At 49.9% G+C, this 12036-nt stretch overlaps 2 protein-coding genes across 2 annotated transcripts; both read right to left on the reverse strand.

Annotated features, from left to right (window-relative positions):
* Window positions 1–1995: 1995 nt before the first annotated feature.
* Window positions 1996–4604, reverse strand: LOC115898997. The gene is made up of 6 exons (XM_030934931.1): window positions 4362–4604; window positions 4085–4237; window positions 3538–3909; window positions 2870–2989; window positions 2499–2624; window positions 1996–2094 (listed from the first exon to the last, which is right to left on the reverse strand). The coding sequence occupies exons 1-6, from the start codon at window positions 4602–4604 to the stop codon at window positions 2038–2040; spliced, it is 1071 nt and encodes a 356-aa protein (XP_030790791.1). The 3' UTR covers window positions 1996–2037.
* On the reverse strand, window positions 2154–11593 carry LOC115898998 (translation initiation factor IF-2-like). Its single transcript, XM_030934932.1, has 5 exons — window positions 11567–11593; window positions 8365–8520; window positions 7596–8302; window positions 7254–7321; window positions 2154–7112 (listed from the first exon to the last, which is right to left on the reverse strand). The coding sequence occupies exons 1-5, from the start codon at window positions 11591–11593 to the stop codon at window positions 7081–7083; spliced, it is 990 nt and encodes a 329-aa protein (XP_030790792.1). The 3' UTR covers window positions 2154–7080.
* Between the last annotated feature and the right edge of the window lie 443 nt (window positions 11594–12036).

The following is a 12036-nucleotide window of genomic DNA, read 5'->3' on the forward strand; positions in this document are numbered from 1 at the left end:
CGCTCCCTCCAAAGCCCATAGGGAAAGGATCCTTGTTTCTTCCAGCTTCTGGGAGCCCCAGGAGTTCCTTCCCTTGTGGCCACATAACTCCAATCTCTACCTACATTCCCCTGTAGCCGTCTTCCTTCTGTGTCTCTGTGTCCAAATTCCCCTCTTCTTTCGAGGACACCAGTCACATTGAATTAGGGCTATCCCACCCTATCCCAGCATGACTTATTCTTTTTTTTTTTATTTTATTGTTGCCTTTAGTTTTTTAAGAATTATTTTATTTTATTATTTTTTATTAACCAGTTTACATCTGCAAAGACCCTATCTCCAAATAAGGTCTCAGTCACATGTACTGAAAGATGGCTTCCAGTACACATATTTTGTGGGGGGACATAGTCTAACCCATAACATCAGGTCTCTGCCTACACTAAAATGTATCTGTGAGGATGTTTAGTTGTACACGTGTCCGGGCTTGCCATTACACGTGTCTGTGCGGTGCCCCTGCGGAGCACACCTCCATGCTCTGTCTGTGTGGACCTGTGCATTGGCTTTATATCAAACATGGAGGTTTCTTTAGTACTAGTCTAGTTTGCTCCCTGCTCTGTTCTAAGACTCCTCACCTGCCTACAGGGTGCTGTGCTCATATACAAAGCAAGGGTTTTCAATGACTTTCCACAAGTAAAAAAGTTATTTCCTGACAGATTTCTTCCTCCAATTATATATTTACCTCCCCCAGTGGCTTAGTCAGGAGCAAAGACAAAAGTCTCAGGACTCAGGCTGACTCGGGGCATGCACACACATACACATACACACACACTTACTTTCACACGGACCCCACAGTTCTTCTTGAGTGAGATAAATATATGCAAAATGCCTCACAGCACCGCAACCACTAGGGTCTTCTACTCTAGAACTGCATGTACATTTAAAGGCACAAACATTAATATCTGAAAATATTCTTTGCAGATAAAAAGCCCAATAATAACTCATCCCCCCGCCCCTCCAAAATTACTCTAAAGTTGCCACTGATTTCCCCACTGGCAAGTGGGAGCAAGTAGGAGGAGGGAATAATATAGTCTTCTTGCCTATCCTGATCCCAACGCCCCCGAGAAATGGGGGTTCACAGATGGAGTTTGTGGACCCAGAATCATTGGGGCAATCATTCTGTCTGACCTAGAAGTAACTGGACAGGAACCTGAAAAGCAACAGATCCCCTCTGCCTCTTTTTGGTGAAATATGGTTTATCAAAGTGGGCAGAAAGTTTGAGGCCATATATCAACCTTCCCATTTTACAGATGGCGAGACTGAGGCCATGGAAGTCATTTAGCATTGCCTACACCCACAGATCCAGTGTCTCCTGCCTCCTGGTCCAGTATTCTTTTCCCATCCCCTGCCTCCCTCACCTCCTGCCCCCATCTTTTTAGACTTTGGGAACAGCAGTGGTAAAGAGGGAGGATAGAAGGAAGAGTATTTCATGTCCAAGGAAGGTTAGCAGGAGAGAGCCACAGAAGAGCATCTTGTAAGGTACCGAAATCCAGCTGAGGCTTCCTCCACAACCCAGACTTCTCTCCCCAAAAATTCCATGACATCTGCTGACTGCCTGGCCTTCGCTGATCTGTTGAACCCAGAGACACTGTGGTTGCTCATGTGCTTTGATCCTGCAGGCGCCGGCGGCTTTTTGTTCTATTATTCACTGCAGGGCGGATGCTGAGTTGTCTCTCCTTATTACAGGCAGTGGTTGGGCTGCCCACCGCCTCCCCAAGGCCACTGGATGATAGCCATCAATAAGTCAGTAGCAGCGGCTGGCTTTGAGATGCCTTTTGGGAAAGGAATTTGTACCATTTCAGAATCATCGTTTTCTACAAGCATCCTTTTTGGGAGAGATCTGGAGAGAAAAACAATTAGCATAAAAATTACAGAAATCCATATAAAGATACTAAGAGGCATACCTTATCTGCCCAGCTGGTGGCAGCTTTTGAAGACAGACCCTGCCTTTATATCTGTGTACCCTGCACAGCATCCGGCACATAGTGGGGCATCCTCTAATGTTTATTTAATGACCCAATGTGTGAGTGAACATCTCTTCTCAAGCCTCAAACCCATTCCCTTCAAAAACAAGAGGAAAAGAGGCACTGAGTATCATAAAAACTTTTAACCATGTGGCATTCTGGATAAATCTGTTTATTTGTTTATCCACAATCTCCCCACATACACATTACAAGACACAGGCTCCATACAGGCACTTTGTATATTCCTAGCACCTACAACAGTGCCTAGCATACAGTAAGTCCTCAGAAAACACGTGCAAAAAATGAATGAACTGGGTGTCAGGAGACCTGGGAACGAATTCCAGCTCAGTCACCAGCTGGCTGAGTGACCTGGGCCAGTCACTTCTCTCTGGATCTCAATTTGCCCCTCTGTGTGGCAAGAGCATTGTGCCAGATCTCCGATAGAATCAATCACCTAGTCTAGACATTTCTTGAAGAACATGGGACATTGTGTCACCCTACCAAGTCCATGCTGTGAGCCTTCCAGATCCATGTTCTGTCCCCAACTTCCTCCTCCACAGTCATGAGGTGCTTTGATAATCTATACAGATGCAATGTGACCGGGTCACACGGAAAAATCTCAGGGGCCTGCAACCAGAGGGAATGTGTGGAGGCACAGACAGGAATATCCTTGAAAGGAATGCATGACTTCTGCGAAATTCATAGCTTCGTTTCTGCACTTGCTCTCCTCCCACCAATAATCCAGGCCCAGAAACCCTCCCCCGCCCTCCTCCCCGCGGGGCACAGGGTAATATCCACGGATGAGATGGAGTCTGGAGCTGAGAGTGCATGGAAAAGACGGAAGCCCTGAAGAAGCCACCTCCTTAGCAGACCTTCTTGGGACATAGAAGTGGAATGATCGAGTAGCCAGCAAGCACTTCAGCAAGGGCAGAGTGATGTTTTTTATGACTAATCTTCAAACCCCGGACAAGAGGAAACACATTCCAAAGCGGCTGCTTGAGACAAGAACAGGGTGGGACGCAAAAAGTTAACTCAGAATCAGGAGATAGGAGAAGACTCAGGCACACCCAGCTAGTGAAGATGAATTTAAAGAGAACGCTATGTAGTGTGGCTCCGTGCGTGGAACAGGACACATGATTCTCCTGCCAGAGAGTGGGTTCACCCCTCTCACCTAACCCTTCCGTTGTGGGGTGTGCCCTTCAGATAGTTATGCCTGGGTGGGCCCCGAGCAACCCCTCCACTCTCACGCCCCCACCCTTGCAGAAAACTAGCCTATCTGGAATGGTGACTTGTCCGGGTGTACGATGTCTTCCTGAGGTGGGCAGAAGGGGTGTATTCCCTGTTTGCAGCCCCTAGGGTGGCAGGCGTAGGTTGGGCCTAGCTGGCTCCTATTCCTGAGTCTTGACACCTCCCCCGCTGCCTGCCTCCTCCTCCCCCCTCTCCCCTGAGCCGCGGAGCTGTTTGGCTCGCGGTGCCGTGTTCAAAGTCAGGGCCAAGGCCAGGGGAGGGGGCAGGCGGTGGTTCCCAGCACTGCCCTCACCTGATATTTGCTTTCCAGGCTGTTGACTCCCAAACAATACAGTGCATGCCGATTTGCAGGGTACCTTCCGTCTACTTTCCCAGTAAACCACTCCCACCAAGCAAACACGCAGGGCTCCCCTGGCCCGCGCGGACCTGGAAAAACACAGCGCTTGGCTGGCCTCCCCGGCTGGCCGGTCTGGACCCGCAGCCTCCGGCCAGCGCCCCTCCGCTGCGTGGAAGCAGCCGTGCCATGGCGCCTCGCGGCCACGAGAGGGCAGCCGCGGGCCGCAGAAATCCGACCGCGCGCGGCTTCCCCGACCTGCGCCTGCGCAGACCCGGGGCGGTCGCTGGCCCTGCGCCGGGCCAGTGCTTCCGGCTCCCTAGACTGCGGCTTTCAGTGTGCTGTGGCTCTGCGGTCCCGGGAGGGAACAAAGGGCGGATTTCAGGCCTCCGGGCCGTGCAGCCTCACTCTGAGGCCCGAGAGGCGCGATAGAGGGTGAGATGCGGCTGGAGCTGGGAACGAATTCACCGGCCGGCGGGGAGGCCGCCCAGTCGGGGGCGCTGACCGCGCTCGCCCTGCCTTCACCCTTCGGGTCATCTCTCGCACTCCGCAGCCGAAAGCCCCTCCGCTGGGTCACGTTTCTCCATCCCGCTGCAGTGTGAGCAAGGTCGGCTTCATCCTTTACAGACAGAAGTTCCAATACCCGGAGGCCCGGAACCTGGGAGAGGGCCATTGGGAACGTCGCGTTTGCAGAGCCCCAGTAACGGGACTGTGGACCGTCCTCTTGCTGCTTGAAGTTTCAGGCTCAGAGCAGGAAACGACTCGAGAGCTCAGCCAGGCACCGATGAGAAGAAAAACAGGAGAAGCACATTACCCAGGGCCATGGAGCTTGCCAGTGAAGAGTAAACCAGGCCATGTTGGGCCCCTGCTTGGGACCCTGTCCTGGCACCCCCACTCTTGGAGAAAGTCCGCCCTCCCAAGGCCTCCAGGCCCGCCAGCGTAGTCTGGCCCTTATTGCTCTCCACCATACCCCACTCTCCACTGCAGCTCTTCCCCATGTCCCAGCTGTGCACATCCCGCCCCATGATCCCAGCCGCGCCCAGCTTCACTCTCTGCTCAGCAAACTCTTGCTTGTCTTCTAGGTGTTGGCTTAGAAAACATTCTCCCTGCAAAGTTTTCTAGGCGTTCCCTGCACCTCTCAGACAACCCTATGCAACACTGTATTCCAGGGTAGCCCACACAGAAGCTCACCTATCTGACCCAGAATACGAAAGGCCCGCACTAGGTCTTAATTTATATGTCCCCTACATCCGAGCTGCCCCATCTGACTCCCCAATTTCTGGGCCCATGTACTTTTCACCGTGCTGCCCACTGGCCCTTTCACTATTGTAACTAAAATAAGCAGATTTATGGCCTAGAAGGGTCTATGCTTCTACGTAAGAACAAGAGCCTGCTCTTTTCCAATTCTTGGGAGAATATTATGACAATTCTTGCTTCTGAAGCCTGGAGAATAATTTTCAACATGACAGTCTCCCTACTTCTGTGGTCCAGAGGGTACTTTCTAACTTGAGTTATTCTCATTATTCCACAGTGTTAAACCAAGCAGTAGGATTTACAGAGGTTGAGGGACTTCATGAGTTCACTTGAACCAGAGCAGCACGATTTTTATTTTTTTATGTCGGAATTTCTTTTGGGGGGAAAATAAGGAGCCAAGAATTCTATTAATGCTTTTAAAATGGTTTAAGTGGGAGGAGGGTATAGGGACAGGGAACTCTACTTTCTGCTCAATATTGCTGTGAGCTAAAATTTTTCTAAAAAATACAGTTTATTGATTTCTTTAAAAAAAAAAATGTTTTCGATGTCTACTGCACCAAAGGATTATAAAGTAAAGCAGCTGAAGAGCTGTGGACAATTGTTAACAACTAATCATTTCCAAGGGCTGTACCTACATTCCCAGTGAAGCACATATTATAACTTCCCAACCTAGGGAGCCTTTCCCTACCCTTTTATGTGGAGTCTATTTGGTGTCACCTATTGTTTCTTCTTCCCTGACACCAGGGAGTCTGATTTTTTATGGGTGTAGTTAGGAACTGAAAGTTCTTTTTTTTTTTTTCTTCAGAATTTGTTACATTTATAGAAAAAGTTGCTATGTTACTTCTTTGAAGAAGAAGAGTTGAAACTTTTATATTTCTCTTTTAAAAAATGTTTTGTTTGAGGCCCTAGGGTTTTTGTTTTTTGATAAATGCTCCCTCCCCCTCAAAGATGTCCAGGTCCTAATCCCTGGAACCTGTGAAACTGCTGCCTTACAAAGCAAAAGGAACTTTAAAGATATATTAAGAGTCTTGAGATCGGGAGAAAACTGTGTTAAGCAGAGGAGACATGTCCACAGAAGCAGAGGTGGCAGTGATTCAATGTGAGAAAGACTCAGCTGGTCGCTGATAGCTTTGAAGACGGAGAAGTGGCCACAGACCAAGGAATGCAGGTGGTCTCAAAAATCTGGAGAAGTCAAGGAAACAGAGTCTTCCCCAGTGCCTCCAGAAGGAACAGTCCTGCCCAGTGAGACACATTTTGGACTTCTTACATACAGAACTGTAAGATAACAAACGTGTTGTTTTAAGCCACTATGTGTGTGGTTATCTATCACAGCAGCAATAGGGAACTAATACAAACACACTCCAAAGGAAAAAAAAAAATCCTGCCATAGATCACGCAGGTGGTAAGAAGGAGGCTAATTGGATAGGGGAGCCAGATTGGCTAGAGCTATTGTGAAGAGAAGGAGTTCTTGCAATAGTAGTAGAGGTTACCCAGATAGACTTGTGTATATTCTTTGTTATTACAAGATCAGTATGAGTTGGCACCACGTGGGCATATTGGTGGAGCATTTGCATGCCCTGTTTTATATTTTAACTCTTTGTATAGCCATTTATATTTCCCCTGCTAGCCTGAAAGATTCCAAGATGGCATTCATCTTTGTACTCCTGTTGCCTGCAGTGGCTTCTGTGAATACCACCTTATGTTCGTGAGGCACTTCGCACTTCCCAGAGCACTGTGTGGCCATTATCCATTTTGAGTTCTTACTGCAACTCTTGTGGGGTCAGGCAAGACTGGTGGTGGCATTATCGATAGATTCCATTTTACAAAAGACTGGCACCCAAATTTCTCTGACACTCAGGCCCTCCTCTCCCCAAGAGTCCACCCATTTTCTCTGCAAAGTGAATTCTAAGCACAGATGAGAAAGTTGAGGCACTGCTGGCCTCCTAAGAGCCCAAACTGGGCCCTAGGAGTCTCAAGTTACTGTACAGACCTTCTTGGTCTTCTTCCCACTCTGAGAACAGGAGAAAAATCCTCTTGTGCAACTGGTAGTGGAGGAGAAATGCCACAACAGTGACACCACCTTGTCCCTCAAGGACATTGAGCAGTGTAGGGTAGAAATGAGGATGGGAAGGGTCCAGGTGGGAGTGGTGGGCAAGGCTGACCCAGGGGTCCCCAGTCCCAGACCTTACCTCTTGCACTCTGACCCTCCTAGGGAAGCGTGGCTGAGGAGGTAGGGAGAAAGAAAGGTCATACTTTCAGCCTGGACTTCAGGACCTGGCCTGAGAACAGGTCAGAAGAGAATGGTATCCGTCACCATCTTACAGTTTTAAAATTCTTTGTATGGCGTCAATGTTCTCACTTACAGAGAAAGTACAGTCTCTGGAGTTAGAGACAGGTTCAAGTCATAGGTCTCCACTTACCAGTGGTGTAACCTTGGCAAGTCACTTTCCCTGGCTGAGATCCCATTTCTTCATCAGCAGAATATGGCCTGCAAAATCGTTGGAAAGATAAAAATAACATATGTAAAGTACATGGAAAATAGTAAGCACTCAAATGGTAGCTATAGTTATTAATAACCAAGAAAACGGGGGAAGTGAATTTCTCCAGGTTGGACAGCTAATAATCGGTGGAACCAAGATTCCAAACTACCCCCAGAAGCTTCAGTTCCTTATCCCAGGGCCCCTCTGCTCCCTGGAAACTAAGTCTCATACTTCTGTAGCCAGGTGCGACCCTCCAAGGCAAATCTCTGCCCACGGACTCACAGAGAGGGAGCCCCACCAAGAACCCGCTGGAAGCCCAGCGCCACACAGTTGCACATATCTGGAACCTCCCACGACTGGAGCCCTGTGGGGCGCGCCCGGACCCGAACTGGCTCAAGAGACTTGAGGACCGGCGCGGTGCGTCTCCTTTCTCTGGCTCCAGTCCCCGACTCCCGCCCCAGTGCAGAGGGGCCGTGCGATGGGAGGGGGAGAGCTGTGGGTCTGGGGCTCCGGCCTGGCCGGTGAAGCCCCAGGACCCATCCGCTTGGTGTTAAGGCAAGGGGTGCGGTACGAGGAGCGCAGGGAGCCCCGAGTCCCAGGCGCAGACCCAGCTGCGGACCCCGCCGTGCAGCCCTGGTGTTGCAAGCGTGGACCGTGGGCGTGAGGCCCCGGCGGGAGGCACTCGGCCGGGCCGCGGCCGGGTCTGCAAGGTCCTGGCGCGGCAGATCCCGGCCCGCCCTGGCCCGCGGCCCGCAGGGTTCAGACGGGGCCGAGGCAGCCAAGCCCGGTTCGCTCGCGCCAGGCGCTGGAGCCAAGGCTGACGGGCGGTTCTGAATGATGTTTGGAGGAGGGGCGCGGCCCCCAGGGCTCCGCGAAGACGCGCTGCAGGGCTGCCCGGGCCCTCCCTCGGCGATGCGGCCACCAGTCCGCTCCGCGTCCTCAGCGGCGGCAAAAACTCCCGAGTCCCGGGGCTCTGCCGGGCGCCGGCACTAGAGGGCATGAGATGCTGGCTTCCCCCGGGCTCATCACCTCGGGGTTCCACAGCACTTACGAGGGATGGGGACCCCGGGGTAGACCGCGGACGGAAAGTAACGGTGGTTTCACTCTCTGCAAAAGAAATCCTCGCGCGCACACGCGTGCCCGGGGCCAGGCAGACCTCCAGCAGAGGCCCCCAGGTGGGGCGTGCAGAGCTGCTGAAAGTGGGCACCTGCTTTAGGAGGTTGGCAAGCACAGGGAGCCCAGAATCACCTGTGCTGAGCCCTAAAGGGGGGCTTCTCACAGCCCTGATGTGCCCCCTTACCGCGATTAAGGCTGTTTGCGAGTCCTAAAGAACTTTGCGTTATGCAGGGCACTTTCAACCAACCGTTCCTCTATGTACAGCGACCTGTGAAGCTGGCAGGACCAGTACCTTTATTCGTTTTACAGGTGAGAAAGCAAAGGGGTGGGAAAGCCCTAGGTTCTGTGCCCGGCTGCCTAGTCAGGCTCTGCCAACCAAAGATTGAAATCCCTTCTTTCTCTCTCCTGCCAGGAGGCGAGGAAGTGTCCACCCTATCTATTGAGAGGCCTCTAGTTTAAGAATTAAGCCAGGCAGTCGCTGCTGTGTGGAGGGGTGTTGACAGCAAGTGACAAGGAAGCAAGTCTTTATCGCAGGAAAAATTACCTAAGTGGACTCCTTAGCAGCCTCCCTTCCATTTGGAATGAAGATTAGCACCCCTAGCCCTAGAGCTGTGATTCTAAAAGTGTGGTGCCCAGACTAGCAGCAGAAGCATCACCTGGGAACTAGTAAGAAATGCATCTTAGCTGCCCCCTCCTAGGCCTACTGGATCAGAAGATTTGAGGGAGAGCCAGCCCAGCTATATATATATATCTCTCCAGAACGGATCAGAGAGAACAAACATCAAGGATGTAGGTACCAGACACAGGGCAGAAGGTAGCCAGAAAAGTATGCCTTAGGGAAGTGAAGGACACTAGCCTCATTCCTACCTTGCTTCAATAGCTGGACCTAGCATAAATAGGTTACTTTTCCATTGTTCTAGCTTCCTCTGCCCCATCTACAAACATGGCACAGCCGGCTTGCCTTGCAAGGCCTCAGCGGAAGCACACCGTTTACACACAGACCAGTACAGCAGTATTAGGCTAACCAGAAGGATCTCATCCCCATATATGGTCTCATTCCAAGTCTATGTCCGAGTACCTTCATTGTTGTGTGCGAGATGGTTTCATCCCTTGAAAATATGGCCACTTCAGCATAAAATAGTTACATCTTTATAATGATCGATTATCTCATCCTATCCCCTTTTACACGCAGCTGAAAAATGACAGGCTAGGGACATAGAACGTTGTGAACTTTATACCATTAGAATCGCCGCCCATTAAATGATCACTAGGTAATGGTCACTAAATTTACCAATTAAGGAAATTATCTATAGAATACTGCAAAGACACAGTAAAAAGACTGAAGTTGGCCCATTTCTGCTCAGGAAGTCCCTTCACTCCTAAGCTTCATATGTTGTCCTTTTGAGCCCAGCAATTTTTAAGGAGCCTTTGAAGAGATTGTCTGATGCATGAAGAAGTTTTGAAAACCACTGTTCCAGAAAAGCCTATGTATCAGCTCGAAGCAAGCCCTGCATCGAAAGACAGAATGCCATCACTGCTTAGGAGGCCCAAGGAGGCAAGAAATGGACTGGGAAGCCCAGAGTTAGGAGTGGTGTGATAGGTTCATTCCTTAGAGTCTCTGTTGTGTGTGTTTGGGGCCCCAAAATATATTACAAAGCGATGGAAACTTTAGGGCTCCATATAATATTGTATTTACATAACCACTCAGCTCTCAACTACTGTCTAAGAGTACCTACTGAAGATCATGTCTTCAACTTGCTAAGTCTGATCTGGGTATTAGCCAACTCTCTGAGTTGAGGGAAACAGATGTAACCAGGTCATCTCATGAAATGGAGCTCTATTGTTCAGTAGATAGGGTAGTAAGTGGAGCAGACACTGCTGTTCGCCTTCTCCCTAGCTAAGAGAGGGCTGACATTGACTGGGTTAAAGGATAGAGCTACCCTGTGCTTCAGGCGGCTGCATTCCTCCCTGCTGGCACCAGTGATTGATTTAGGAATGGGTAGAGGGTGCAATTCTGACCAATGAGATGTGGGAGAAGCTTGCTGGGGAGTTGGTGGAGTATTTTCCTTTCGCTTTAAAAGAGGCACAGGAAAGGTGCATTCCCTTTTTTCCCTTTTTCATCTCTGGATGTCATTGCCTGGAACTTTTGCAGGCTTCTGATACCATGAGAAAAAGTAGGCTAGAAGGACAAGCAAAATAGAGGGTGATGAGAAGAAATTCAGGAAACATCTGGGATCTTCATGACATTGTTAAGCCACTAAATTAGCCAACCCGGGGAGTGGGGGAAATGCTTAGGATTGTCTCGTTAAGTGAGATGACTTATTTTTCTTATGAAGACTGCTTTTAGTTGGGTTTTGTGTTACTTGCAACCCAAAGCATCCTAATTGATGTAATTAAAGAGACTAAAATCTCACTGTAATACCAGAGGAGAGACAAAAATCCAGCCAGGTGTCAGAGGGAGGTGTCAGGAGGACATTTGGGACCCCTGGCCGCTCTAAGCATTGGGTTGCCTCATCACCCTGATCCATCTCAGGAGTTCCCAGTTCCAAGTGTTTCACCATGAATGTGGCCCCATTACTCTCATGTTGTCTCCCTTTTTGTGTCTGTGGTTTTCTCTTTCTGCCAGCTGCCTGGTTCTCTCTATAATCTCCAATTGAGATTTCCAAGAATGAGAACTTGATTGGCGTAGTTAACCACACTGCTTGTGGTAGGAAAGAGATTCCATGCCTGGCCACCTTACAGGTTGCTGGTCAGTCTATGGACTGGCTGTCCTTGAATCAGTTTCCTCCTTCTTGTCTAAGGTAAGGAGAGTGGATATAGGACCTGGCCAGCCCCACTCAGCCTGAGGCTCTGGCAGAGGCCAGGGGCTGGGAAGGTTCCCCTAGAAGGAAATAGTGCTCTTGGCAGGTGCTAAGACTGATTTGCCAGCAGAGCCTTTCTTAGAAACAATGAAATGGCAGTGCCGAGTCTACCAGGGTCAGAACAAAGGATCTACTCCTACCACAAGCCCTTTCTGTTTTAGATCTGTTCTCCCCAGCGTAAGAGGTGTCGGGCCAACATGTTTGCCTGGGTACCTAAAGCTGCCGCCAAACGCAGTCATACTACTCAGAAAATATCCCTGCCCCCAGTGCACCTACCCATGCATCCATACAGGAAGCAGACATTCTGCCGCTGCCCAAAATGTGCACGCCACACATGATGTTTGCATATGGCACTTTATGGGACACTTTTAAAGAGTTGTTTTGTTGTTTGAGTCCCTGTGAAACCCTTCGCAGTGCAGCACTTTGTTGGGATGTGGGAGAAGCAGCCAGAGTGACAGAACCAGATGCAGATTGACGGAACCAGATGCAGATTGAAGAAACGGCTGCCGCAGAACGTTTCCTAAAACAAAGGTTTTAAAAAACACATGGGACCCAAGCGTCAAGGAGCCCAAGTGTGAGAGCACTACACCACTTTCTTTCACTGTGTTCTTGGCATCCTCACAGCGTGTGTGATTCTCTAAGAACAAGTAGTCACGGGAGTGAAAGAGGTGCGAACTGTGTGCTTCTGTCACTTATTAGTTCTGTATCCTTAGGCAAGTGGTTTGAACTTCCTGAGCCTCAATTTC

The sequence above is a fragment of the Rhinopithecus roxellana genome, chromosome 8 (assembly GCF_007565055.1).
Source record: "Rhinopithecus roxellana isolate Shanxi Qingling chromosome 8, ASM756505v1, whole genome shotgun sequence".
Taxonomy (NCBI): domain Eukaryota; kingdom Metazoa; phylum Chordata; class Mammalia; order Primates; family Cercopithecidae; genus Rhinopithecus; species Rhinopithecus roxellana.

Excerpts from the sequence above, each read along its gene's own strand:
- LOC115898997 (XM_030934931.1), bottom strand. The coding sequence starts at position 4,604 with ATGGGGCGGGATGTGCACAGCTGGGACATGGGGAAGAGCTGCAGTGGA. Across the intron at positions 2,990-3,537 it reads GCCTGGAAAGCAAATATCAG|CCGCTTTGGAATGTGTTTCC; the intron begins GTGAGGGCAGTG and ends TGTCTCAAGCAG. Across the intron at positions 2,095-2,498 it reads AGGCTCACAGCATGGACTTG|GGAATGGGTTTGAGGCTTGA; the intron begins GTAGGGTGACAC and ends TTGTTTTTGAAG.
- LOC115898998 (XM_030934932.1), bottom strand. The coding sequence starts at position 11,593 with ATGTCTGCTTCCTGTATGGATGCATGG. Across the intron at positions 8,303-8,364 it reads CCCCGGGGTCCCCATCCCTC|TGCCGGCGCCCGGCAGAGCC; the intron begins GTAAGTGCTGTG and ends CATGCCCTCTAG. Across the intron at positions 7,113-7,253 it reads TTGCCAAGGTTACACCACTG|GCCAGGTCCTGAAGTCCAGG; the intron begins GTAAGTGGAGAC and ends ACCTGTTCTCAG.